Source organism: Echinops telfairi, unplaced genomic scaffold (assembly GCF_000313985.2).
Source record: "Echinops telfairi isolate 266 unplaced genomic scaffold, ASM31398v2 ScPeMD7_7424;HRSCAF=8462, whole genome shotgun sequence".
Lineage (NCBI taxonomy): Eukaryota > Metazoa > Chordata > Mammalia > Afrosoricida > Tenrecidae > Echinops > Echinops telfairi.
Window position 1 is genome coordinate 21,380,820 of NW_022111324.1, and position 27,836 is coordinate 21,408,655.

At 37.3% G+C, this 27,836-nt stretch overlaps 1 protein-coding gene and 1 pseudogene across 2 annotated transcripts in view; one reads left to right on the forward strand and one right to left on the reverse strand.

Moving 5' to 3' along the window:
* CEP350 (centrosomal protein 350) overlaps nt 1-27,836 on the forward strand; it is a 130,778-nt gene that overhangs the window by 74,276 nt on the left and 28,666 nt on the right. Inside the window, exons 26-29 of one of the 2 annotated variants that reach the window (XM_045298317.1) lie at nt 984-1,141; nt 10,692-10,814; nt 11,830-12,029; nt 26,012-26,223. In XM_045298317.1, the coding sequence (XP_045154252.1) occupies nt 984-1,141; nt 10,692-10,814; nt 11,830-12,029; nt 26,012-26,223 (693 nt within the window). The remainder of the gene's footprint in view (nt 1-983; nt 1,142-10,691; nt 10,815-11,829; nt 12,030-26,011; nt 26,224-27,836) is intronic. The other variant, XM_045298318.1, reaches the window with a different exon arrangement.
* Nucleotides 400-556, reverse strand: LOC101638166 (annotated as a pseudogene).

Here is a 27,836-nt window from a genome sequence, read left to right on the forward strand (position 1 = left end):
CCCAGATGCTATATCTTTTGATAGCCAGGCACCATCAGCTTTCTTCACATTTGCTTATGTACCCAGCAAATGGCAATTTAACATAGGAAGCAAGTAGGCATTAAAACGAGGGACAGTCTTTGTCCTGCTGGCCATTACGGTATAACAAGGTAAGCTACAGTTAACGAAAAAACAACCTTTATTTTCGTCTTCCAATAACAAACTGTTGCCTTTTTGTTCTCCCAAGATAATCATGATTACCTTACATAAAATTTGGCATATACAATACATCTTCAAAGTATTTCCCTTTAATGGGAAACTTAGCATCACAGTATCTCGAGATTAAAAAGTTCAAAAAAAAATCCATCTTGTTGCGTTTATAAAACAAAACAGAAGCAAACATAAGTCAAGAAAATCCACTCAAACTTCAGGTCCTTCTCCTCCAGGAACCAGCGTTATTATGTTATTTCCATTTAGGCAAATCTGACCTAATTTAATAATTCTTCTTCCTTCTGGTGCGATTTCAAAAGTTATCAAAACCTGCAAGTGTGCCAATAGTTTCCTGGTCACTCTTCATCACAATGTGAATCCTTTGATCCTATACTTTTGTCCACAAGCACTAGAGCAGTGGTTCTCAACCTGTGGGTCATGACCCCTTTGGGGGTTGGATCACCCTTTCACAGGGGTCGCCCAATTTGTACCATTAGAAAAATTACAGTTATGAAGTAGCAATGAAAATAATTCTATGGTTGGGGATCACCACAACACGAGGAACTATATTAAAGGGTCACAGCATTAGGAAGGTTGAGAACCACTGCTCTAGAGGCAGCAGCTGCGATGGGTTCTTAGTAGCATTAGCCACCTTGGCTATGCCAGAAGTGGAGGGGGACAGTTCTTTTTTGTCATATAGGATCACTATGAGACAGAATTGATTCTATGGCTCTCAAGAACAGCATGATCCTTTTAAATTCCAGAAAAATGTTAACACTTATTTCTATTTTCAGGAGTCTCATAGTGATGATGATACAAAGGATAATAAAGCAACTAGTCCTGGTCCAACTGACTTGGAAACCCGCAGTCCTTCCCCGATTTCCATCTCAAGTAGTGAAACAAGCAGCATTATGCAGAAACTGAAGAAAATGAGAAGTCGCATGGATGAAAAGTAATTCATTTTTATAAATATATTCTATTTAGTTTCATTGAAAACATGGCAACATAATTGTTACTGTATTTATTAGATTGGTAAAGCATGATTATTTTTGGAGATTCAGTGGCAGTTTAATAAAACTGTTGGATCAACTTTGAAGTCTACATCTTATTTATAAAAGCATTTTACTGCAGATTGATGTATAACAAAAATCAATATGTTTTTATGTGTATATGGCAAGTTATTAAATGTTCAGGTTAATATTTTCTCTGAAATTAGAGCGCGTATTACTGGCTGTGGAGGGCGGGCACCTTTTGGCTCTCTGGCAGTTCTCAGGCTTACTCAAATAGATGGGTGAAGTTTTTATCTTATGTGTAGGTATGCGTTGCTCAATTAAAACCAGCTGTGCTAAAGTTTCCCCGGACTATTAAGTATTATGTCAGTTGTTCAATTGTACCTTCTAGTCAGGTCTGTTATGCTACCATTCTTGTAAAACATTTCTAAGTGATTTTTAAAGAAGCTCCTCTTACTTAGATGTAGCTCAGTTGTACCCAAACCTGAACCAAATAGAATGGCATTTAGGTGACAGTGCACCATTTGGATGTCTGTTTAAGAATTAAATAGGATTTTAAATAACTGATGATACACTTTCATTCACTTTGTCTAGCTTCCTTGAAATCCATTAATTATGGAAAAGAGATCTGCGTAAGCTTTTGTTGATTCTCTTTTTTGGTTTTTAGTTAGTAGTTTGAATCATAGATCAGACTTAAATTGTACCTTGGTATCCTTTGATAGTGTGATCACACTTTATATTTAATAATGCTCTATATTAATAATTAACACAAAATCATGACTTAGTGGTTTTTTAATTGTCAAGAAGTTATAAATCAGACTTTTATGTTTTCTGGGTACAGTGTTATACATTGACATTTCATCCCTAGAAAACCATTTTTTAACATAAAAATATGATTATGAAACTATTGTTTTAAAATTAAAAATAAAACTTTAAAGTAAAATGATATGGGATTAAAACCACTATGTAATATTCCTTTTTGGTGATTTCCATGAGATAGACTAGTTAAGGCTAAAATATAACTTTCACACTTAATTGTACTTTTTAATAGAAAGGAGAAAATATTCTCATAGGTACACATAAAATAGGATTTTATTGACGTTTAAAATAGACTTTCTGCTTCTGATAAAATTTCCACTGGCCGATGTAGGCATGCTCTGTTGCTTTTGGAGATCTTTGAAGTCAAAATTAGAATAAACTCCCATATAAATTTTTGTCACTGATTTGGCATTTTAATCTGCTTCCAAATTTCCCTGAGTGGTAACTGTTGGGAGGAAAAGAGGTCCAGGAATGATAGTCGCTTTCCTGTGTCAGTAAACTCTTCATTGCCAAGCTCTGTGAGTAGTATTGTAATAGTTCAACCACCTAAGAAACTCTTAATCCTAGGGTGTTTGTGAAGTCAGTCAATTAATATGCTAATTTCCGATTTAATGTGAATTTTTAAAAATTTAAGGTTGGACTTACTGACTTTGTTCAAGTTTTGTGAATTAATTTCAGTGTCCAAATCTTGAACTAGATTTTTTGAGTAAACACTTGTTTGGGAAATTAGTTAAAGAGACCTTGAAGCATTCAGTAACTTCTTATTGATTGTTTGAATCACTGCAGTTGTGTTTAGGATAGGGGTGGGCTTTGTGCAGAGGTGGCATAATAATAATACAATATGCTTGGATGATGTTGCTGAAATCTGAGGATGTATTGATGTATTTTCCAAAGTTAAAAAGTCATTTAAAAGGGAGTTTAGGGGTCAGATTGGGTGAGTTCTATAGTATGTCAAGAACCTACTCGACTGCTGTACCAAGAACACTGTAGCATTTACTCCATGGAGACCACAGCCCACAAACAGGGAGTTTATTGTTAGAGAACTAGGTTGGACTTACTTGGAAAAACGTCCCATAAAATCTAGTCCTTAAATACTATTTAGATCACACTGAACTTTACAATTTAGTCTCCTTTGACGATACTGGAGTATCACCTCAGTAACCAAAGAAGAGGTAAGAGGTTAATGTTTAGAGTTTTGTTACAGAACAGAATTATTTGAGCTTTTGTTACTGTGGGTTTTATAGATTTGCAGAGGTATTCATTTTGTCGAGATTCCTATTTATTAATACAAAACACTTGTCAAAAAGTAGTCACCAAAAATAGTTTTTCTAAGGGAAAAATTTCATTTCTAATTTCTTATTGTTATTCTCCGAACTTGGATTTAATGAAAGATATTTTTCTACAGTAATCAAACCATTCTTGGCTACAATGAAACTTATTTTTAATTGAGACAGTGCCCTTGTTAAAATTGATAATTGTGATTTGTGTTTTTTTCCTAGATCCCTTTATTGAATTGACATTTAAAAGTAATTTCTATTTCTCAGTGTAATGGAAAGCAAAAAGTTAGTAAAAAGGAAAATATAGTTGCAAAAGACATGCTGTCCTCAGTTTTTTCATTAGTATTTGTAAATAAAATCTAAATCTGGTTCATTGCTGTGATAAATGTTATTTAAAACTGAAGTAGATTATATAGCGTGAAAGAACAGATTTCTATGGTAAACAAATCCTACCATCAGCTCTTCCTATTGTTTTGTGAATTCCAGTTCAAGGAAATTCCCTACTGAACAAATGAAACATAAAAAGTGGCATTATCTTCAGCTTAAGGGCTGCATTGCTAACGTAGGAGACTGTGCATTTAATTTCTTTACTTCATAACAGTATCTTGCTTTTTCATGTTATTTATTAATTATTCATTTATTCCCTCAGCAACATAATTTTGAGATTTGTATGATCTAGATTTTGAGGGACACAAACCTTTTTCCCTCAAGAGTTTAGGATGGCCCAATTGGAAAAAAGAGTAAAGTGACACAGGGAATCCAGGACAGATGATCCCTTCAAGACCAGTGATGAGAGTGGCGATACCTGGAGGGTGGAGGGAAGGTGGGGTGGAAAGGGGGAACCGATTACAAAGATCTACATATAGCCTCCTCCCTGGGAGATGGACAACAGAAAAGTGGGTGAAGGGAGATGTTGGACAGTGTAAGATATGACAAAATAATAATAATTCATAAATTATCAAGGGTTCATGAGGGGGAGGGGAGTGGGAAGGGAGGGGGGGAAAATGAGCTGATATCAAGAGCTCAAGTAGAAAGAAAATGTTTTGAGAATGATGGTGGCAACATATGTACAAATGTGCTTGACACGATGTATGTATGGATTGTGATAAGAATTGCATGAGCCCCCAGTAAATTAATTTTTTAAAGAGAGAGAGCGAAAAGTGGCTGGTTCCTTCAAAGTATACAGAGATCAATTGTTAAGGAAGTTCAGAAGAGAAAGATACATTTTTACTGATGGTGTATATTAATGTTCATGGATAGGTTGTTTAGCTTAAATATAACTTGTATACAGTTTTTCTAGCATAAGAAAAAAGATTAGCATAGTTTTTGTTTCTTATCATTTTCAGATGAAGAACATAGAAAAACAAAGCCGTCAGTCACAAAACATTTCAAATATTCCTTTTGCTTCTGTTTGCTTAGAAACTGTTGAAGGAGAAATGTTAACTTACTTTTAATTTTAAATAACCCAAAAGTTAAGCAGACGAACATTTCATAATAGTGTTCTAACATGATTTTATAACCTCCTGAAACTCTTAATTTACTAACTTTAAAAGATGAAAAATGTATGACAAGGGAAGGCTTTTAATCATCTATTGAAGGTAGGCATCTCAATTCAAATTATTGTAGATTGTTAACTATCATTGCCTTTAAGTTAGAATTATAATTTTCTTAGAGAGGGCTCTGGTTTAAAGGTAGTAACTAAATAAATTCTGATGGCTTGATAATGTATATTTACTTTCTGTACTCAGTTCAAGAGTATGCCATAAAGTTTTATTTATATGTATGCAAGTAATTAGACATTTTGCTGTAGGAAAAGTTTACGTTTCTTTTAAGTCAGTATTTATATCTTATTTACCTTTTTAGTTATTATTATAGTACTTAAAAACTTGAAATAATAATTCCGTATTTAAATATATAGCACTCTACTTTTGCTTAAAATAATATGGAGTTAAAAAATGTAAAACCAGAAGGAATTTTTAAGTGATTAGGATATTAGAAATCAGCTCACTGTTCAGGCGGGAGCCCAGGGTCCCAGGCTGGGGGATGGGCACAGGGTCATCCTCTGAGGTTTAGAACAGCAGCTAGGCCTGTGGCTGGAGTTGGAGCCTCGTCACATGCAGGGAAAATCTGAGTAAAAACAGGAAGATGGCTGTGGACAAGGCTGCGGGTCAGGGAGTCGAGAAACATGAAGGGACAGGTCAGTCCTCTGGGCTTACCCATCAGGAGAAGGAGTTGTCCAGCAGTGCCTTTCAAGCTTTTGCAGCTGGAAATTATCATACCTGTCTGCAGCACCTTGCCTGTGTACAACATATGAACAAAGATGATTATAGAATAATTTTGAATACTTCAGTAGCTGAATTTTTTTAATGTAACCAAATAACATAATTTGAGACAGACATTTAACCAGCTGAATCATGTGATCCACAATCAGATTTTGCTATAAAAATATTGTGATATTCTTTAATATGTGAAATAAAAATAGTATTAGATATTTGTTTATTTTGTTAAGTATATCTTGCAGAGAAAGGATTTCCGATGTTTCATTTTAAACCTAGATGATACAAATTATAGTATGGTTTTATAATCTATTGAAACATAATCTACAATTAGATTCACTCAGTACGGGAAGGAGGAGTGTTTTTTTTTAAGTAGGACATTCTTGAATAGAGAAGTAAAGAATGATATGTCAGAACTAAAAGAGCTGTTTTAGTCCCTTTGCTTGACTTGAAAGACAGAGGCCCACAAAGATATGTAATTTGCTCCGGGTCCTGTCCCTGCCAGAATGGCAATGCTAGAACAAGCCTTCGGTTCCAGTGTTTTCACCACCATAGAACACCACAGGGTAAGCCAAAGCCTAGAATATGTGTCCTCTGTAAGCCTGGAGCATCTCTGGAGGCTTGTAGTTGTCCATTTAAAGCTAGGTAAGTTATCATATCTGTTTCTAACCTACCTTTTTTTTTATCATTTTATTGGGGGCTCGGATAGCCCTTATCATAAGCTATACATACATCCATTGTGTCAAGCACATTTGTAATTTGTTGCCATCATTATTCTCAAAACATTTTCTTTCTACTGGAGCCCTTGGTATCAGCTCATTTTCCCCCTCCCACACCCGCCCTTCCCTCATAAACCCCTGATAATTAATCTTTTTTTTTCATGTCTTATACTGACCGGTCTCCCTTCACCCACTTTTCTGTTGTCCATCCCCCAGGGAGGGGGTTATATATGGATCATTGTGATCAGTTTCCCCTTTCTTCCCCCCACTACCTTTTTGTTTGTTTGTTTTTTTAAACAGAGAGTTGTTAACTTCAATACAAACTGACCTTTCCAAATAGTATTTTTTGAAACTGGAAAAGTGCTAGATGACTGGTTACTGGAGTTGAATAGCCACATGACACAAGTTCAGAATGTGCACGTGTGATTTGCAAAGTGAATTAAAGAGTGCTTTCTGGGAAGATGGTCTTGTGAACAGATCAGTCTAAGGTTCTGACCACCTAAACCCATCTCATGAGCACTAACAAAAGCAAATAGAAATCTGTAATCTCAACTCTGTAAGAATTCGGATAGATAGATATTGGATTGTGAGAACTAACCACAAACTGAAACGGGAAAGTGGGGACTTTTAATTGGTAGAAAACGTACTATAGTCTCCATCTCTCCCTTGCCCTCTCTTGTAGCCATGGAAGCTCTTGCAGCAGGAACAGACTACAATTTGTGAATTTAGAGGAGGGTAGGTCTCTGGCTCTTAGAGTAAACAGGACAGACTGACTGCTGGTGTACTCTTCATTGTTTCTGTTCTAATCCATTTGGGAGCTGTCTGAAGGTCTGAATTGTACTCTGGCCTATATTGGAGCTCACATTGAGTGAGCAAGGAAAGAGATGAACAAAGACCGAAGGCTGCAACCACAGGAGAATTTCTTGCAGAAATTAGTTCATTTGAAAACATCATTTATATTGGGGATTTGAAAAAGCCACACACAACCCCAGAGCAAACACGGTATAATATTCTGTGTCCTGGATTCAACAAAAAATTGCAAGGCATGCAAGAAACTGAAAGTCATCACCCATTCAAAAGAATAAGCTGAAAAGAGGTAAATCTTCTCTATTGCAGCCAGATAATGGACAAAATGAATAACTTTAAAACAACAGTATTAAACATGCCCAAAGAAGTTGAAAGAAAAGAGCTAAAGAAAAGCAGGAAAGAGTTACACGAATAAAGCAAGAATATAAGCTGTCCCTCAGTTATGAACATCTGATTTCCATACATCCTGTGGTTAGGAACCAGCCCCCATAAAGCTTATTATATTATAAATTTGAAGTACGTACAGTGGTTGGTAATAACAAGTAGGCACTACTCCTCAAAACGTTATTAGTACGCTAAACAATAGACTGTGAGCAAACAACATAAGTGGAAATGGATAACCTCGGGATGGAGTGGGAAGAGTTCTCTTGAGGGGATTCCAACTAAATGTGTGTGAGTTGTTGAATGGGAGATGAATATTTCTGTTAACATTCACCAAAACTATATTAAAATATTTAATGAAAATTACTATTATTGTATTACTATGTTAGAGAGACTTTAGTGTAGCGAAGTGTTTCTTTAATGTCTTTTATGCATAGAAATGCATACTATGTTCCATATACTAAGACAAACATTTGACTAATACTAGATACAAACCTTACTAACTATTCTGGTTAGTATGGTTCAGGTTAAAGTTCAGGTTAAAGACAGACTTAGGAACAAAAATCTTCATACCATTTCTCCCTGAACTGATAGGTAGGTGATAAGAAAAAAAAATTCTTTTCATTAACTGGAGATGAAAAGTGCAGTAAACAAAATGAAAAATCCAGTGGAAGGTCTCAACAGAAGAGTTGAGCTGACTGAAAAAGGGAAAAAGGGATAAAACGGATATTTAAAGAAATCATGGCCTGTGAGCAAGTCCAACACACCTGTCGTGACAAAAACACTCAACAGACTAAGAATAGAGGGGAAATTCCTCAGTATGATCAAGGGCATATATAAAAGCCCATGGTTCTACTCAATGGACAAAGACGGAGAGCTTTCTTCTTAAGACCAGGAACCAGTCAATGATGCCTGATATTGTACTGCAATAGCCAGAGTAATTAGGCAAAGTAAAGAAATAAAAATATCTAAATTGAAGGGAAGAAGTAAAACTATTTGAATTTGCTGCTGACATGATCATGATCCTATATATAGAAAATCGGAAAGAATCCACAAGAAAGCTATTAGAACTAATGAATACATCAGCACATCTGTTGGGTTTGGGTACATCAGCAATGAGCAGGCTAAGAGGAAATTAAAGTGAAATTTCATTTGAAATGGAATCTAAAAGCATGAAGTACTGAAAGAAAAAAATGGAAAAGAATCAAGTACCTAGAATGAATTACCCAGGGAGGTTGAAGACTTGCACACTGAAAATTCTAAACATTGCTGAAAAGAATTTAAAAAGATGGAAATAAGGAAATGCAGTTCATGTCCATTGATTGGAAGATTTAGTGTTATTAATATGGCAATACTAAACAAAGCTATCTGTAGCTTCAGTGCCATGTCATGAAAATCCCAACATCCTTTTTTGCAGAAATGGGAAAAACCAATCCTTAACTTTTTGTGGAGTTGCAAGGGCCCCCAAATTACAAAGCAGTCTTTAAAGTAAAAAGTGCTATTATTCACAATTTTTTTTGGTTTCTTATTTGTGCAACATCTTGAAGGATATTAACTATATGTGAAGTACTGCTTCTTCTTTCCCAACTCTTCAACTTTTAATAGAAACCTTTTACTTTCTAAAATATGTATAACTAAATAAGGAACCTATGTTTCTGGGAATAAGTTCTAATGTTAAGATTAAGTTTAAAATGTTTCTTGAAATATTTTGTAACGTTTTATTTTCCAATTGTTAGTCATTAGTTTTTTTCATTTCTAAACTACAGCCTTAATATTCAAAAGTTTAGTCCTTATAAATGGAAAATACATTTTCAGTATTTAACAGAGAAAAATATATATATTTCAAAGTTTACTTCACATGCTCCAATATTATTTTACTTTTTGTACTAGGTCATGCATGCATTTAGCAGTTACATACTTAAGAGGGTGGGTGATCTTTGAATGTTATGAATTTTTTTAACCTTTTGCCAAGTATGCTTGATTTTATAGAATATTTTGATAATTGGCATAAAAATAAGCTTATTAAATATCCAAGAAAATGGCAAGGAAGATTGTATTGCCTTACTGAAATTTGGCAAAAGTATTTATTCTTGAACTTTTCTGCAGAAAATCAAGGCAATCCAGATATGAGTGTGTATGTGTACTTGTATAAATAACTGAAGGGAAAATGAAACTACAATGTGGGAAATAGACATGGAAATTATCTGCTCCTTAAAGACTTGTAGGCAATATTGTACAGATTTTATAAATTCCGAGTGGATGGCTGGATTTATACCTAGATTTTCTCGCTTCTGTGACATACTGATATTATTTCTTGCCCTTCAAAGACAGTACACATTGCCTTGATCAATAGGTTATTGTTGTGTGCATGTGAACAGGAGCATGCTCTGTCAAAGAGAATTTACCTTTTCACACCACTTATTTATCCTTTCACATATATATGTGTATATATATATATATATATAATGATGTATTTACTGCTACAGAAAGGAGAAGTTTGTGTTTTCTGCTTTTGTAGCTTTACCATACAGAATTTTCTTCTGACCTTTAACATTATGACCGAGCTGTCCACTGAATGTTTTTTTTACTGATTGTGTTTATTGGGACTAGCTCACTTTGTTCTTAAATATCATTGCTAGTTTATTCAAGGGGCACTGTATGTCAATATAAGTATTTAAATGTTTAAATAGAAAGCTAGACACCTTTTGTTAGCCATAAGTTTCATTTTATAGATGAAGAAATATTTTTACTACAGATTGAGTTTTTTAAATTACTGTTTCCCAGTTGGATTGTGATGGTAAGTAGTGAGGAAGATGTAAAGGTCTTTAATTTCAGACTTAACCACTTGCTCAGGGTTACCTGTGGACGTGGTGTTGCTGACGTCCTCGCTTCATTCCGTGATTGTTGTCTCTACATTGACGTTTATGGGGAATTTCATTTAGCTCCCACTGTACTTCTCATTACTCTATGTGTGTGCAGGGAGATTTACCTGAAAACATCGATGGTGGTTGCTAGCATCTGAGAAGAAATCATTAATATTTATGAAAGTACATGTTGTGTGTCACGCAGGATATGGCCTTTGCTTGAACTGGGTAGCTTACGGCGTTATTCAGGAAGCGGATGGAAAGTCTCCATTCCGACCTTATGCTTTCCCTTTCCCTCCTCTCTGCCTCTTGATCTTTTGGTTTTAAAATCTGCCTCCTTATTTTGTAGACACTGCTCTCCTGTTCACTACTTCTTCTCTGTCTTTACGTCTCATCACTGGGCCTCTCTCAGTGTCTGTTTCCCCAACCTTCACCCCAAATTCCAGCTGTATATCTACAACCAGTTGGTCAGGTAACTTGCACCTTTTCAAGTGCACTCTTTGATAGAGCATGCTCTGTTCTTTTTGTTGGTTTTGCTTTGCTTTTCTTGTTCATCTTCTTCTGTATCTCCCCGCCCCCTTTTCTTTTTTAACAGCCTGAAGGCTGCTTGTTTTGTTTCCACATTAATTTGATATGCTGACGACTTAAGAAGTGGCGTGACAGTTCTTATGTGTTTTTAAGTGTTTGTTGGATGTGTGAATACGTTTTTGTTAATTAACCATCAGTGTGGGTCTAACAGCAGGAATTTAAGTAGCCCACCTTTTATCCAATAGCTTTTTACATACTCAAATAACATTTCCTAAATCTGGCACTTCTAGTCTTTTGGAACTAAGACATGATGAGCCATTTAAATTCAGAGTTAAGGTTAAGTCAAGATATGTGGTGCTGCGTACTTTTTATTCAACTAAATACTTCGTTTTGACTGTGGAAGGCTTCTGACTGGGACTCAATGGTCTCTAGGAAAAAAAGAAAAGATAGATCATCATCTGACATTGCACATATTAAGCGGTGGAACCAAACTCTCTAGACTTGCAGCAAAATCTGAATGAATTTTCAAACAAATCTCAAAAAGGGACACATGTTTTCCATTTGTTTGTTGTAGGGTCCGGGGTTTGTTTAATTGGTGGTGCTTTGGGTCTTTGTTTGGGTTCATTTTCTGGTCATAGCCTTCAGAACAAATTCTGTACATCTTCTATTAAGAAAGGCAGCACATAGGAAAGATGAATATATGCATCATGGCTGTTGAGATAGTCTGAAGATTTTTTCCCCCCTTTACTAATCTTAAAACCATTGCAAGGGAAAATTAATTCATTCAGCGTCTACATAAGTTGACTCATTAATCTTCTATGAGCAAGCTTTTTTTCAGAGAAGAGTAGTGTGAATGTTGTGTTTTACACGCAGCTTGTAGATGAGGGAGTGAGTGGTACAGCTTTCGGTGATTTCTGTCCACAGGCAAGTTCTCATTATTCTTCACCGTGTGGCCACAGGTTTCTGACAAAGCGAGAGCAAAAACTCATGCAAAGGCGGCAGCACGCGGAGGAGCTGCTGGAGTGGAAGCGACGTTTAGATGCAGAGGAAGCCGAGATTCGTCAGATGGAGAAACAAGCGCTGGCTGCTTGGGACAAAGACATAATAAAAACGAAAACCCCTAAGAAAGAACTGGAGGACCATAGAACAGAACACAAAGGTAATACTAACTCCATTCAAAATATAACTAAAGGCTAACACTATTTAAAAACATGCGCCATTACCCTTTAAAATGTGAATGATTAACAAGGGGAAAAAATAGAACTGCAAGTGTCGAACGTAGAGCCTGCTATGAAATCTGTGCCAGCACACCTGAGATTTTCGATGAAACGGAAACATTTCTTGAAAAGTACAGCCTTATCAGCATTTACCAGTCAGCAAGAGGGAACCTTACTGCTCTCTGACCATCTGAGAAATGTTAACCCAGTACCTAAAAAATGTTTTTACATAGATGTTTACAGATCTTTTACAAAGTGTACTCTGCCTTCACTAGTACACCAGACATTTAAGTGTGTATGGGGGTGGGGGGGGCCTTATCATTCTTTACTTCCCATAGATGGACAAAGAGGAGGCATTCTTCTCACTGCCTTGTGAAGTCAGCATGTAACTTTGATACTAAGTCCAGAGGAGGACAATACTAAAACGGACAAGGCCAATCTTATTTATCCCAAGTAAAATATTAACAATGCCTCATGATCAACTGTGGTATAGCACAGAATTCTTACACGATCATCTCAATGGATCCAGAAAAGGTGTTAGATAAAATATTTTTTAATTGTGATACAACAAACCTCGGTTTAAAGTATGAGTAGAAAGAGGTTTTCTTTAATTAAAAAAAAAAAAAAACCAACCCTAACCTCTGAGAGCACACTTACAAGCTATGTAACAGAGATCGTACTTATTCTAGTTACCTACCTTCTGCAACAGAAATACCACAAGTGGGCGGCTTTAAAGAACAGAACTGCATTTTCTAACCGATTAGGAGGCTCAGAGCTTAAATTCAGGGCATCAGGTCTAGGGTAGGACTCTCTAGCTTAGGGGAAAGGATCTTATCTGCAGCTTTTGTAGCCCTGGTGTTCTTTGATCCCTTGGTGCTCTTCACCTGACACCTGTGTTTCCTAGTTTGCTTCTTCCTATGTCTATGTTGTTCCTTAGAAGTAGGAGCATTTATACGACCTCCTTAACATAACAAAAAAAACCCCATGGGCTAACATTTAAAGTATAAGGGTTAGAGTTCTACACATTATTTTGAAGGAACCAATCCAATCATAACAAAACTTAATGATAAAACCAAGCCTACAATGGAGAGCACACTTAATGATAAAATGTAGAATAGTTTCCCTTTGCTTTTGGAAGTTAAGACAAGGATGCCAATTTTTACCTTTTTGTATTAAACACTGAATGTAGATCCTAAACAGTTCAGTAAGAATGAAAAAAGAAACTCTTTAGGTCAGAGTAGAACTACCTCTATGGATTTCTGATACTATAAATTTTTACAGGTGTAGAAAACCTCATCTTTCTTCTGCAGAGCAGCTGGTGGTTTTGAACTACTGACCTTGTGGTTAGCAGCACAACACCTAAACCACTACACCACTAGGGCTCCTATTGGGTCAGCATCCCAATGTGTAACCTACTATACCACTATAGGGCCGCTATGAATGGGAATTGACTATAGCAGTGAGAAAAAGAAGTAAAAGGTATAGGGAGTAAACGGAAGCAGAAAGACTCATTGTTTACAGATGATAAGCAGTACACATAGAATATCTACATGCCGATTAGAATTAATTGAATTTAGAAAAGCTGTATATGAAATCCATAAATAAAAATATTTTACATGCCCACAAACCAAAAAATTATTGGTTAGAGATAGCATTTTGTAACAGAAACCCAAATCACAAAATACCTAGGAATAAATTTAATAAAAAATGTATAAGATCTTTACGGAGAAATTTTTAGAATTTTATTGGGAGACATTAAAGACCAAAATAGCTAGAGAGCTATTCCTTATCCACAAGTAGAATCCTAAGAAATAAACGCTCCCTGAACTGATTTCTAGAGATAAACCAATTTAAATAAGCCCAGCGAAGTTTGCTTGAAGGTTTGAAAGAGGACAGGACCAAAAATAGCAAGGGTACCTAGGTGTGGAAAAACCACACATTCAGAAACTTACTGTACGTGACAGCAGAACTTTTAAAGTTGTATGTAGTGATGCAAACAGCCTGATCATTGTACAGAGATAATACACATAGCCAAATGGAACAGATTGCCAAAAAGTCATGGGGCATGTATGAGAAGTTGACTTCTGGTGTAGGGGACTCTGCAAACCAGTGGAAAAGAAAGACTTTTCAGTAAATGCAGTGAGGGGGACAAATGAAGTTGGATCCAGCCTTGATGATAACAAAAGATGTGCTCCAAAGGGAAAATAAGGAAAGTCAAAATCACACAACCTGTTTATAAGGTAATTTTTATACCAAAGAGGGAGAAAGATTCCTTTAAAATGTTACTTCTGCAAAGCAAAAACCTTAAGGAAATCATTGGTAAATCTTACTTACCTTGTATACTCATGTATAAGCCAAGTTTTTCAGCACATTTAAAAAAAATCATTTTATTGGGGGTCATACAACTCTTATCACAATCCATACATACGTCAATTGTGTAGAGCACATTTGCATATTCGTTGCCCTCATCATTCTCAAAACATTTGCTCTCCACCCAAGCCCCTGGCATTAAGTCCTCATTTTTCCCCCTCTCATGAACCCTTGATAATTTATAAATTATTATTTTGTCATCTCTTACACTGTCCGACGTCTCCCTTCACCCACTTTTCTGTTGTCCGTCCCCCAGGGAGGAGGTTATTTGTAGATCTTTATAATTGGTTCCCCCTTACCACCCCACCCTCCTGATATCACCACTCTCACCACTGGTCCTGAAGGGATCATCTGTCCTGGATTCCCTGTGTTTCCAGTTCCTATCTGTACCAGTGTGCATCCTCTAGTCTAGCCAGATTTGTAAGGCAGAATTGGGATCATGATAAATGGGGGGGAGGGGTTAAGCATTTAGGAATTGGAGAAAAGTTGTATGTTTCATCGTTGCTACATTTCAGCACATTTTTAATGCAGTTTTTATGGTAAAATTAGGTGCCTCAGCTGATATTCGGGTTGTCTTATACTCGAGTATATACAGTAAACGGATATTCGTTCATTAATATACTATAAAGTAAAACAATAGATGGTATTTAGTTATCATATGACTGATAACTATCTTGGAAGTACAGCCAAGAATGCTCTTTAAAGGCAAGAATGGTGAGGCTTCGTCTCATGTACTTTGGGTATGTTGTCAGGAGAGACCATGCCCCAGACAAGGACATCATATTTGGTAAATAAAGGGGCAGCAAAAAGAGGGAGGCCCCCCCACCAGACAGATTGACACAGTGGCTGCAACAGTGGGCTCAAGCGTAAGAACAATTGTGAGGATGGTGCAGACCAGGCGGCGTTTCATTCTGTTGTGTTTAGATATGGCCACTATGATTTGGAACCAACTTGATGGCACCTACCATGACTGATAAATCATAATTAAGAATATATAAATATGAAATCATAGAAACTTTTATTAAATATCAAAATGTAAAGCTACTGTTTCTCAGCATATCCTCTGTTTAGTTTTATACACTTTTGAAGGCAGTGTTTCCGTCTCTCTAACATTTCCCCGAAAGGAACCTGGTGGTGCTGTCGAGTAAGTTGGACTGTTAACCAGGTGAGCAGTTCAAACTCACTAGGCACTCCATAGGAGAAAGGAGAGGCCGTCTGCTCCCAAAATAAGACTTACAGCCTTAGAAACACTGCATGGGATCACTGTGAATTGGATTGAGATGGCAGTGGGATTATTTTGAACCTTGTCCCAAAGAATTCTGCACTCTGATTTATACCATGTAAAAGTGGCAATTTCGACATCCTCTAGGGACTCAAATCATTTTCATTTTTAATATTCTCTTTGAGTTCGGGGAGCACAAACTCTGATGGAGTCAGATTAGGCCTGTAGAGTGGATGTAGTAAGGTTGGGCATGTGTGTTAATCGTGGAAAACCGCGTTAGTGCAACTTCCTGGCCTTTTTCTCACAAATGCAGTTTTCAGTTTGCTTAAAATGTCTTTATGATTAGTCCTGTGATTGTTATCCTTTAAGAACATCTATTGATTATTCATTTGCACTTTCGACCATTTGAAATAAAAAAGTCAGCATTTACCCTAGGACAGTGTTCAGAAAGGTTAAGAAGGACTAAAGGGAACAAAAAAAAACTATTTCCCCTTTGGGATCCCAAAGGACAGGCACCTAACCTTCAGAACTGACCTGTCTTGGATTCAACTGGTCTAGTAGGTCCCTTATTTTAACTGCATGTGTGTGTGTCACTGTGTCACGATTAAGACAAGTTTATTACTGAGACATCTTGACTGAAGCTGCCCACTAATTGCAGAGACATGGCTAAACAAGTTTTGTTTGGAATAAACCCATACATCCATGAGCTAGAACTGTAGTAGTACACCTTTTCACTTACCTTTGTATAAGCAACTCTTAAGAACCAAAAGAAAAAGGTAATCCATGAAAAATAAAAACAGGAAATGAACTGCCCCATTACAAATGAAGATCCCAAAGACTTACTGTGTTCGACAATCGCATTCATGGTGACCATGTGTGTCAGAGTGTGAGTGCACTCTATAGCTGTTCAATAGCTATGTCTTAGAGAAGGAGATGGCCAGCCTATCTTCCATGGTGCTTTTGGGTCGATTCTTAGGACTACCAACTTGTTGATTAGTAGTTTAGTGCAAACTGTGTGCACCCCCTCAGGATCTTATAGAACCAATAATCACTTAAAAAATGTTCAACTTCCTTAGTAAACATAGAATAAGAACCATAAAGAGATACCATTACACACCTGTATTAGTTTCCCAGGGCTGCCATAACAAACTAACACGATGGGAGCCTGAAACAACAGACACTTCTAGTTTTATAAACCAGAAGATAAAAAGGAAGATGTTGGCAGGGCTGCACTCGCTCCTCATGTTCCAGGGGACAGTCCCTTCCTTCCTTCTTCATTCTCTTGTAGATACCAGAAGCAACTCTAATGTCCGCCCCCCCTTTACATGTCCTTCATATGCCCCTACTCTGAGTTCCTTCTATCTTGTTAGGGCCTAACAAGATAGCCAGGATTATCTCATCATGAGACCTGTAACTGAACTACATCTTGAGAGATTGCTTTTCCCAATAAAATCCCATTCACTGGTTGTTGGCATTAAATCATGAACATAGTTGTTTGCATTAAACCCACTACAATTCCCGTAAAACTTTTTGGTATGTAAGTGGGACAGAATGATTAAATCCAACTTGGAAAATATTTTGACAGTAAAAATAATAAAGTAAAGAGTAATAGATTGAAATATCCTTCAGTAGTTTATTTCCCAGTTACCTGGCCAAGAACAGTGGTTCTTAAAATGTGGTGCATGAAGCCAGAGGAGAGGGGTCTCTGAGCCCTCGGGGATGTGGAAGATCAAAATTATTTTTATAATAATTCTAACACAGTATTTGCCTTTCTCACCATGCTGTCATTGTATAGATTGTACAAAAGCAGCGGTGGCTAAACTGCTGGTGTCTGAAGGCGCTGGCTTCATGAGTGAAGGCACTGGCCCTCAACTACTGTAGTGATTGTTCTCCTCACCACTCCACTCACAGGGAAAGTACGCTAGTTGTATGTCAGAAGGCTGTGGAGTCCAGTCCGCAGTAAAAGCCACCAGGTTTATTAAGTCTTTTCTTTTTTTTCCGAACTAAACTATGGTTATTCAGGCTTGGGTAAAATACCCAAGGTTCTCAAAAATGAATGAAATAATCCTGATTCTTCAAGTAAGACAACTGATAGTATTTATTCCCAGTGATAAAAAAGCTTTCAACTGAAAAATTAGGGTTTGGGAAATGTTTACACTACCATGAAGTGTGCCAGTTTCTCAATACTTCAGGGACTTTAGATTCATGACGGATGGTAGTGTAACAAAAAGTGATCTTATTATGTGATGAATTTAGCCGTATTTCAAAGATCAGCATAACTCAGTGAGCCAGTAGTTTTCAAATGACCGGTATATGATGCTACAAAAATTTGCATGGATAAAATCCATTCAGAATACAAGGTTTAAACCAATAGCTTTAATGTAATAGATCCTGAAATTTTCCATGAGGTTGTTTCTAATTGCAAATTATAACTAACCTTTAATAAACTCTAGTTGTTAAAGTTTAGTGTAGTATCAAAAAATAGATATCCACAATGATATTTAAAGATCCTTTTCTGTCTATCTGAGACTGTAGACTAGTTTCTGCGCTTGCCATAACAAATGACCACAAACTGGGGGGCTGAAGACAATGGACACGCATTCTCTCTCTCTTCTGGAGGCCTTGCGTCTAAACTCAAGGTGTTGGCACGTTGGTTCCTTCTGGGAGCTCAAAGGCAGTACATGGCATTTTACCTGTGCATCTGTGCCTGCACATGGCCTTCTTTTAAAGATTCCAGTCATTGGATTTGGAGATCTTCCACTATGACCCCATCTTAATTTGATTATATCTCTAAGACCCTATTTCCAAATGTGGTCACATTCGCAAGTACTAGAGACTAGGAATTCAACTTTTCTTTTTAAATAGAAATGTGATTTCTCACAGTTTAGGAAGCTTGGACATCCAAATTCAGGACCCTGGTTGAGCCTGCATGTCTATACTGGTAGATCATCAATTACTGCAGGATTGAACAGTGTTAACCTCTATTTAACTCTTGTTAACTTCTCAATGTCTGCCTTCTATCATTTTTTGCTGACCTCACTCTTAGTGTATATTGCTGTTTCCTTCACGCAAATGAATACTTATCTACTCTCTAGCCAATGACTTCCCTTTTCTCCTGCCTCTTCCATCTCTGGTAACTATCAAAGACTCTTTTTTTTTAGTATGAAAACCTATCCTCGACTTTTGTAATAGTGGTCTCATACAACATTTTCCCTTTTGTGCTTGTCTAATTTCACCCACTGTAATGTCCTCTGGGTTTACCCATGATGTACAGTGTTTTGCAGATTCAGCATTCTTTAATGTTGCCTAGTATTCCACTGCATGTATATCCCAAAGTTTGCTTATCCATTTCTTCCCTAATGGGCATTTAGGTGGTTCCCCTCTTTTCACGATTGTGAATCGTACTTTGGTGAACATGGGTGTGCACATGTCTGTCTGTGCCACAGCTCTTCTCTAGGGTCAGTCACTTTTCAGAGGACACATTTCAATCCACAATAGGCCAGGTGTTTTGAATATACTTCCATCAAAGCAGCATACCACTACTGATTGAATACAGAAACAGACATGAGAAGCCAGCTGTCTTCTGTTATGTAAGAAGTTGAGGATACTTTTTAAATATTAAAAAATTCCTCTTTCACCAAACTTTTTTAGTAATGAAACGTTAAAATTTTAGCAATATTATTTATATTAAGATGTAGTGAGTATATTGTTATTGCATGAATAGATGTTTAAATTTTTAGTTTTAATTTCTATTATGGTAGATGTTGATAAATGCAGCCTGCATAAACCAAGGCTCTTTGGAGACCTGAATACTATTTAAAACTATAAAGGAGTCTTAAGATAAGAAATTTTGAGAACTATGTAGAGCAGTATTTTCAAATCATGGGTTATGTCCCAATATAGGGTTATGAAATCAATTTATGGGTTGCAGTCAGCATTACTTAAAAGATGAAATAGAACAGAAAATACTCTGTGCCTGAGATGATAATGACCAATATTTTGGTAAAGATTTTTAAAAATTCAAGTATGAAAGCCACTTGTCTCTGTAACTAGTGCAGGTATGACACAAGTGCCACAAATGTGCGACTTTAAAGAACAGAAACCTATTTTCTCACACATTTGAAAGCTAAAAGTACCAGCGTCTCAGCCTTGTCAATTCCTTCTTGTCAGAACCCCTGGGTGTTTGTCGGTTCCTTGACTTGGAGAGAACCTTCACAGGTGCCTGCCTTGCTGTGTGTTGGTGTGTATGTGCTTACTGCTCTTTATATAGGTTTAGATCCAGCCTACACTGATATGTCTTCATTCACTTTATATTAGATTGCATTGTAGAATTGATTATATTATGTCAGATTATATTATGGAAGACAATTACATTATATCACATTAGCTTTAAATGACTCAGGGGTTAGGATTCCAACTGTATTAAGGAGGACACAATTCAGCCCATGTCATGCTACTTACTCTCTTTGACTTCCCACATTTATTCTTTCCCACATACAGAAGACATTTACCCTGTTACATTATCCCCCCCCCCAGATCTTAATCTATGTAGTATCGATTCTAAGTTTAAGCTTTCATCACCTGAATCATTGAAATCAAGAAAATCGGAAACCACCTAAGTGTTCATTATTAGGAGAATGAATAAATAAAACTGGTTTTGCCACATTTTATATTATGTTCAATGAAAACTTACAACAAAGGAATATATATGTGTGGTTTAAAATCAGGAAAGATGTGCTGTCAGGATTGCATACTTTGATCTTACTTATTGAGTGTATGCTCAACAAATGATTCTAGAAGAAAGAATATGTGAAGAAGAATGTAACACCAGGATCAGAGGAAGACTCATTAACAGCCCAATATGGAGATGTCACAACCTAGCTTGCTGAAAGCAAAGGACATAAGCATATACTGATGAAGGTCCAGGATTACAGCCTTCAGTGTGGGTTATACCTGAAATATGACATTGGTTATCTCTGCTGAAAAAGAACTCTTTAAAGTGTTAAAGAGCCAAGATGTCACTTTGAGGACTAAAGTGTGTCTGATCAAACCATGGTTTTGTTTTGTTTGTTTTTTTCATTTGCCTAGTAACCTGGACGGTGCATAAGGAAAACTGGAGAAGAATTGAAGCCTTTGAGTTGGGTGGTGGTGGTGGTTAGGTGCCATCCAATTGGCTCCAGTGCACAGTAACCATATGTACAACAAAAGGAAACACTGCCAGGTCTGGCGCCATCCTCACAATTACGATGTTGGTCAAGTGTGTTGAATATACACAAAGAAACCTCTCTTGGAACTTGCTTGTAAAGCTAGAACACTCCTTAAAAGCAGGAACAGTGAGACTGTCTTAAGTTACTTTGGACCTGTTATCAGGGGGACTAGTTCCTGAAGACAAGGTACGCTTAGTAAAGTAAAAGATCAGTGAAAAGAAAAGACCCTCAACAAGATGGATGCACACAATGGGCTCACAGAGAGCAACAATTGTGGGGATGGCGTGGGACCAGGCATGTTTCTGTTGCATGTGGTTTGTTACAAATCGGAACCAACTTCATAGCACACCAAATGGCAACATGCACATCAACAGACAAGGTTACTGTATATACGAGTATACGCCAACCCAAATATCCGCCGAGGTGCACCTAATTTTACCACAAAAACTGCATTAAAAATGTGCTGAAAAACTTGGCTTATACTTGAGTATATATGGTAAACCAAGACGTATATTGTGTACAAGGTTTCAGTTCCTACGTGGACTGGTTTATTATAAGTAAAATGTGGATAGCTGCAGACAAGCTCTCAACAATATATTTGTTTAGACTCATTAGGGTTCCTTTGATAAAGACACTTTTAGTGCCAGGGATCAGGGGACATTTCGAGGGCAAGATTAATACTAAAATTTTAACAGAACTCGTGGACCCATCTTAAATCATGGAAGCTGTGCAAGAAATTCGTAGAAATGCCACCCATCAGAAACAAGAGCTTTTAGATTGGGGTCAGGTGTTTCAAGGAAGGTCAGATAACCAAAGAGAGGGAAGATAGTCATCCTCAATAACAGAAAAAACTGGCCAAAGTCCAGAATCGGGTGAAGAAGACCGTAGAATTGCCATTGATATGATAGTTTCTGAAGTTGACATCTCTTGGGTTTTGACGTTTTCAGTTTAACTCAACATCTCAGCCTCAGCAAACTTTTGGTGCCCAAAGTATTTTGTAAAGATCAACTAACTCAAAGGACTGACCTTTCCCTTTAAGCTAAGGAAGGCAAGTTTTGGGAACTGAAATACATTATTTTACTTTCATGTGTATAAGAGTTACAAAACTACTCTTGACAAAACTGCAAGCATTATAATTCATTTTATACAAAACTCAGAAGCATACAAAGCTAAACGATAAATCATTGAACTATACACAGCAAGCGCTCAGTTGGCATTGAATCAGTTCTGTGCACAGCACCCCCTATGTTTCAGAGTGGAACTGTGATGCAGGTGATTTTCACACTGACCTTTGAAGCAGAGTGCCAGACCTTTCTGTGGCACCAGACTTGTGAAGAGACGTGAAAAAAAATCAATGACACAGTTGATCAAAGTCACCTTTTCCTTTTCCTCAAGAACTTAATCCCTTCACACACACACACACACACACACACACACACACACACACACGTGCGCGCATGCGTGTACACGAGAGGGGGGGTACCCCCCAAAACAATGCTTATTTGTTTTTTGATGTGAGGGGGACAGTGCATTTGGAGTTCATCCCACCAGGTCAGACTTTTAATCAAGCTTTCTAGTTAGAGGTTCTGAAAAGATTACATAACAGTGTGCAACAGAGCAGCCTGATTTGTGGCTGACTGGGGACTGGTTTTGCCATTTCAGTGCACCAGTTTTTTTGGGGGGGGAAATAGCATGCCTTTGTTGCCCCACATACCTTACTCACCTGACCCTGCTCAATGAGACTTATTTTTGTCTCTGTGAATGAAGAGGGACATGAAAGGACAGCGAGTTGACAATAGAAGAGGTGAAGGAAAAAAATGAGGGGAGGTGCTGTCACCCATCTAAACCAGGGGTCCACAAACTTTTTAAACGGGTTCAGTTCACTGTCCCTCAGACCGTTCGAGGTCCGGACTGTAGTTTAAAAAAAAACTATGAACAAATTCCTATGCACACTGCACATATCTTATTATGAAGTCAAAAAACAAACGGGGCAAAAACACCAGGCGGGCCGGATAAATGTCCTTGCCGGGCCACATGTGACCCATAGACCATAGTTTGAGGACGCCTGATGTAAACAGATGAGTTTGAAAGATGTTTCCAAGAGTAGAATTGCAAAGTTGACAAATGTATTGAGTGTAATGGAGAGTACTTTGAAGGTGATAAGGTTGTTGTGTAAAAAAAATTTAAATACACAGCTTTGAATAAAAATATTGGTTTTTGGAGGGTGTACCCCTTCATATATATATATATATGGGTTTTTCCCCCCTTAAACTGACATCTATTATTTTTTAATGCAAGTCATTGGGGGAAACATTCATATTATAAAAGTTCATTTTATAGACAACTGTGCTGGAGCATACCTGTTCTAAAAACTAAGAAAATACCTACAAAATGTTAAGACTAGCACAATAAAAATTATGTGAGGTTGTGCAATAGTTGTCCTTTTGTGATTGATTTCACTCAGCCGAATGCCTTCCCGCTCTATCCATATTATATAGTATGTACCAAAACGTCATCTGTTACTGGAGGACTGGTAGGGGCATTATTCCTTCTGTTGAACATAGGGACTCCTATGGGTGGAAACGGACTCAGCAGTATCTCCCAACAACAATGCATATATAAAAAGATAACAAGAGACAAATGCTTAGAAAAGAAAACCTATTAGTTCTTTGTAGGAGAGGGAAGGGTGAGCTAACAATGATAACAATATCACTTTGATTAAGTATAGTCTTGCCAAATCAGCTCTTGTGATCACTGTCACAGTTGTATAAATCTGTAAAAGAGTGAATTGGTAGAACTGTGTAATATTGCCATAGATTGAATTGTGCCCCCAAATAATTGTCGTGCAAATCCTAATCTCAGTGCCTGTGGTTATAATTCTAGTTGGGGGTTGATTTTGTTCAGTTCATGAGGCAAGAGTGTTGCTGTTCGGTGTCATCGAGTGGGTTTTGATACTTAGTGGTCCTGTGTTCACCAGGATGAAATACTACCTGGTCCGGTCCGCGCCATCCTCATAATTGTTAAGCTTGAGCCAGTTATTGCAGCCACTGTGGCAGTCCATCTTGTAGAGGCCCTTCCTCTTTTCATTGCCCCTCCACCAAGCGTGATGTCCCTCTGCAAGGACTGATCTCTCCTAATAACATGTCCAAATACATGATCTGGCTTCTACAGAACAGAACATTCTCGCTGTACTTCCAAAACAGATTTGTTTGTTCTTTGGGGAGTTCATGATACTTTCAGTATTCTCCGCCAGCACAAAATACATCGATTCTTCTTTGGTCTTCATTATTCACTGTCCAACTTTCACATGCGTATGAGGTGACTGAAAATACTACGGCATGGGTCAGGCACACCTTGGTCCTCAAAGTCACCTCTTTGCTTTTCAACACTTTAAAAACGAGGCAGGATTAGTATAGGGCTATCTTAAATCAGAGTAAACAAGTAAACAGAGTGACAGAAGAGAGATGCCAAACCAAAGGAAAATAGCACAGAAACACAACCAACAAGGAGAGCTACCCTTCCCCTAGAGCCAGCACCCTGAATTTCGACCTCTAGCTTCCTAAGCTGTGAGAAAATAGATTTGTTTGTTAAAGCCATCCACATTTGGTATTTCTATTATATCAGCAGTAGATAACTAAGATCTATTCAATAACCATTTTTTGGAAAAGGTTGACATCTGTGACTGCTCATGTATAACTAAGTACCTCATGGGATTTGGTTTCATGTTTTGAAGGATTAAGGTCCTGGTTTCATGGGACAGCCCGGTTAATTGGCCTAATAACCTGTATAGTGCTTGCTTCTGTTTTACTTCCTAGTTTGTTGCGCAATGCCCTGGGTTTCTAAAACTTGTACACAGACATCCATGGCACAACACATGGGACCTGTTCCCTTGAAGCACCAGAGGGAGGAGAGGAAAGAATAGGAGGATCTGGAATGTGTGGCTGGTGGTTGCCTACGTTAACAATGACTTACTTTGCCGGATGGAGCCCCGCTGCCATTGCAGACAGTCCCCAAGTTATGAATGAGATCCATTGCTAGCTTCTCAGTTGGTTCAGCTTGCATATTTCTGACTGAAAATTAAAGTTGAGCATACATTTTGCTCAATGGGTGCTGAAACCACTCAGCCCAAACAAGCTGCACATAAGAGCAGAACTTTCAATGGAAATTTCAAACGAGTTCAAGTTCCTGAAGCAGTTTTGGAAAGAATTGGAACAAGAGCTGAGCCGTGGTTTCCCCAGTGTGAGTCAAGGACAATGCACAATCTAAGCAGTGGCTGCCAAGGGGTGGAAATGGTCCAGGCAAAGCAAAGTGGAACCGTCGAGAGCAAAGATCATGGGGACAGGGTTTGGGCATGTTCAGGGCATTTTGCTTGTTGACTTTTTGGAAGGCCAAAGAATAAGAGCATCTGGTTATAATGAAAATGTTTTAAGAAAGCTAACTAAAGCGTTAGCAGAAAAATGCCGAAAGCTTTATGACAAAGTCCCTGCCTATTCCTCTCATCAAATGAGGGCAATTTTGTGGGATTTTTGATGAAAACGTATTACAGTCCTGATTTGACTCCTTCTGACTGCTTTTTGTTTCCTAATCTTAAAATATCTTTAAAGGGAACTCATGTTTTTAGAGACTGTATTAACGTGGTTGAATTCCAAGGAGCCTCAGTTCTTTCGGGAGGGGCTGGTTTGGTTGCTTTCAAAAGTATCTGAAACTCGGAGCTTATGTTTTTGCTTTTTATATTTTTATCCTTTAATTCTATTTTCCACACACTTTTTTAAGCTCACTGATATGTTTTGGTAATGCTAGTTTTTTTCTCCAAAGTCATTAGACCAATTTTGATTCCTAAAGAATATATGAGTTATAATTGTGCATCCTCACAAACACTCGGATTGTCAGTCATCATTGTGAATACATATTACAGATATCTTCTAGTTTGTGTCGTGCAAAATTCCATAATGTGAATAACAGACTTTGTAGTAAATGTAATTGATTAAGTGTTGTGTTAAAGAAATTGCTAACTAAATGCAGCCAGTGATGCTATGCTAAAAAACAAATATAAAGTTGAACAGTTGAATTTTTTTCATTGACTAAGATTGTGCATCTTTTTTTCTGTTTCACCCTCCCATCCTAGAAATAGCCAGTGAAGAGGAATCTCCAATACCTTCCTACTCTCATCTAAACAGTGGAAGCTCTATTCCAGAAGAATTGGGCAGCCCTGCTGTTGAGTATATATCATCTGAGCCTGTAGTTCAAGAGCAGCCAGGGAGTCCAGATCACAGCGTACTTACTGAAGATATGGTTTTCTCACAGGAACTAGAATCGTCTACCTCTCCCAGTAAACATGTAAGTTAATATATATTTGTCTTATACTAAAGCTTCTGTAGAAATAACCTGTCTACATTCTACCGGTGGGTATGAAAACTCCAAGAGATACAGAGTATGGCACTATCCAGGGAGCCCCTGTCCCATGCGTAGATATACGTATATCAGTGCCGCAGCCAAAGGTCAGAGCGGTGTGGGTGGAGGCCACACTGGGGACACTGTCAGAGGGTTGACACCAAAACGACTGTAAAATTTTTTGTACAGTATTTCAGCAGAAACGTTTTTATATATATAAAGCAATATCCCTGTGGTTAGTTATAACAACAAAACATCCATAGACTTTTAAGGCCGAAACTCTTTAAATTTAGTTCGTGAACCTTCTGTTGCACTCGAGTCCGGGCTGTCATGGCTCAATTACAGTGGTGCTTCAGATTGCCCGGCTTCATCCGCGTGCACCGCGAGCATGCACTGTTGGTTATGTTGTGGCCAGTGAGGTTATAGTTGTTGATTTAGTCAAATTATCTTGCATTTTAGCCACAATATGTATTGTCAACCTATATCAATACCCTTTTTTTGAGAATTAAGTATTCATTAAATGTTAAGGGGAATTTTTGTTTTAAGACTTGCTAAGTTACTAATAATGTTTTAACTAATAATGCTATAATATAGAGATTTTGAAAAACAATTTATTGTTAGTGATCCTATAATTTAAGAAATATTTAAGCAATTTATAGCTATATTTATTACCTATTCTATTAAAGTTGATAATAAACATTAAATAACCTCTCTATAAGATTTACTATCAACAGCTGTATCATTGCTATTAATGATATTGGTGACTGTCACCCATATGAACAGTACACAGGGAATAGAATGTAAGTACTTAAAACCTAAGTTAAAACTTTAGTGATAGTTATAAAATGATATGTTACCAATATTGAGGGTACAGGAACTTTCTAAGGTCTTTAATAAAGAATAAGTTTCAGAAACAAGACAGTTCTTATTAAAAGCTGTTTGTTGTATAACAGAAACAACACGACATTAAACCATACTAATGTGTCCATACTTGTGTATATTAAGTAGCTGTATATGTCAGGATACACATTTTGGCATTGATAATAATTTTGTGGGCAGTCTTTTTATGCTCTTTGCCTTTCTCCCTCCTCCTCTTCCCTTCCTTTACTTTCATAAAGGATTCATGTGTAGTATTTAAAAAGTTAAAAAAGAATAAACTTCACAATAGATACTCCTAGTGTATTGTCATTAGCTTGATGTGCTTTCTTGTAACTTTCTCAGCTTGTGCCTTTAAAAAAAATTAAAGCTTTATTCTCTAACTTGAAAACTATTTTTTTTTACTTGAAGTCATTAAAAAAAAAACAACAACTGTCATTGAAGCAATGCTGACTCATAGCAACCCTGTAGTACAGAGTGGAACTGCCCCTGTGGGCTTCCAAAACAGCACACCTGTATCGGAGCAAGCTGCCTCACCTTTCTACCTTGGAGCACATGGTGGATTTGAGCCACTCACTTTGCAGTTAGCAGTCCAACGATTCACCCAGTGTGACACCAGGACTTCTTTTATTTATTTGTTTGTTTGTTTGTTTCTGTTTCTAATCAGTGCCTTTTAAAAAAAA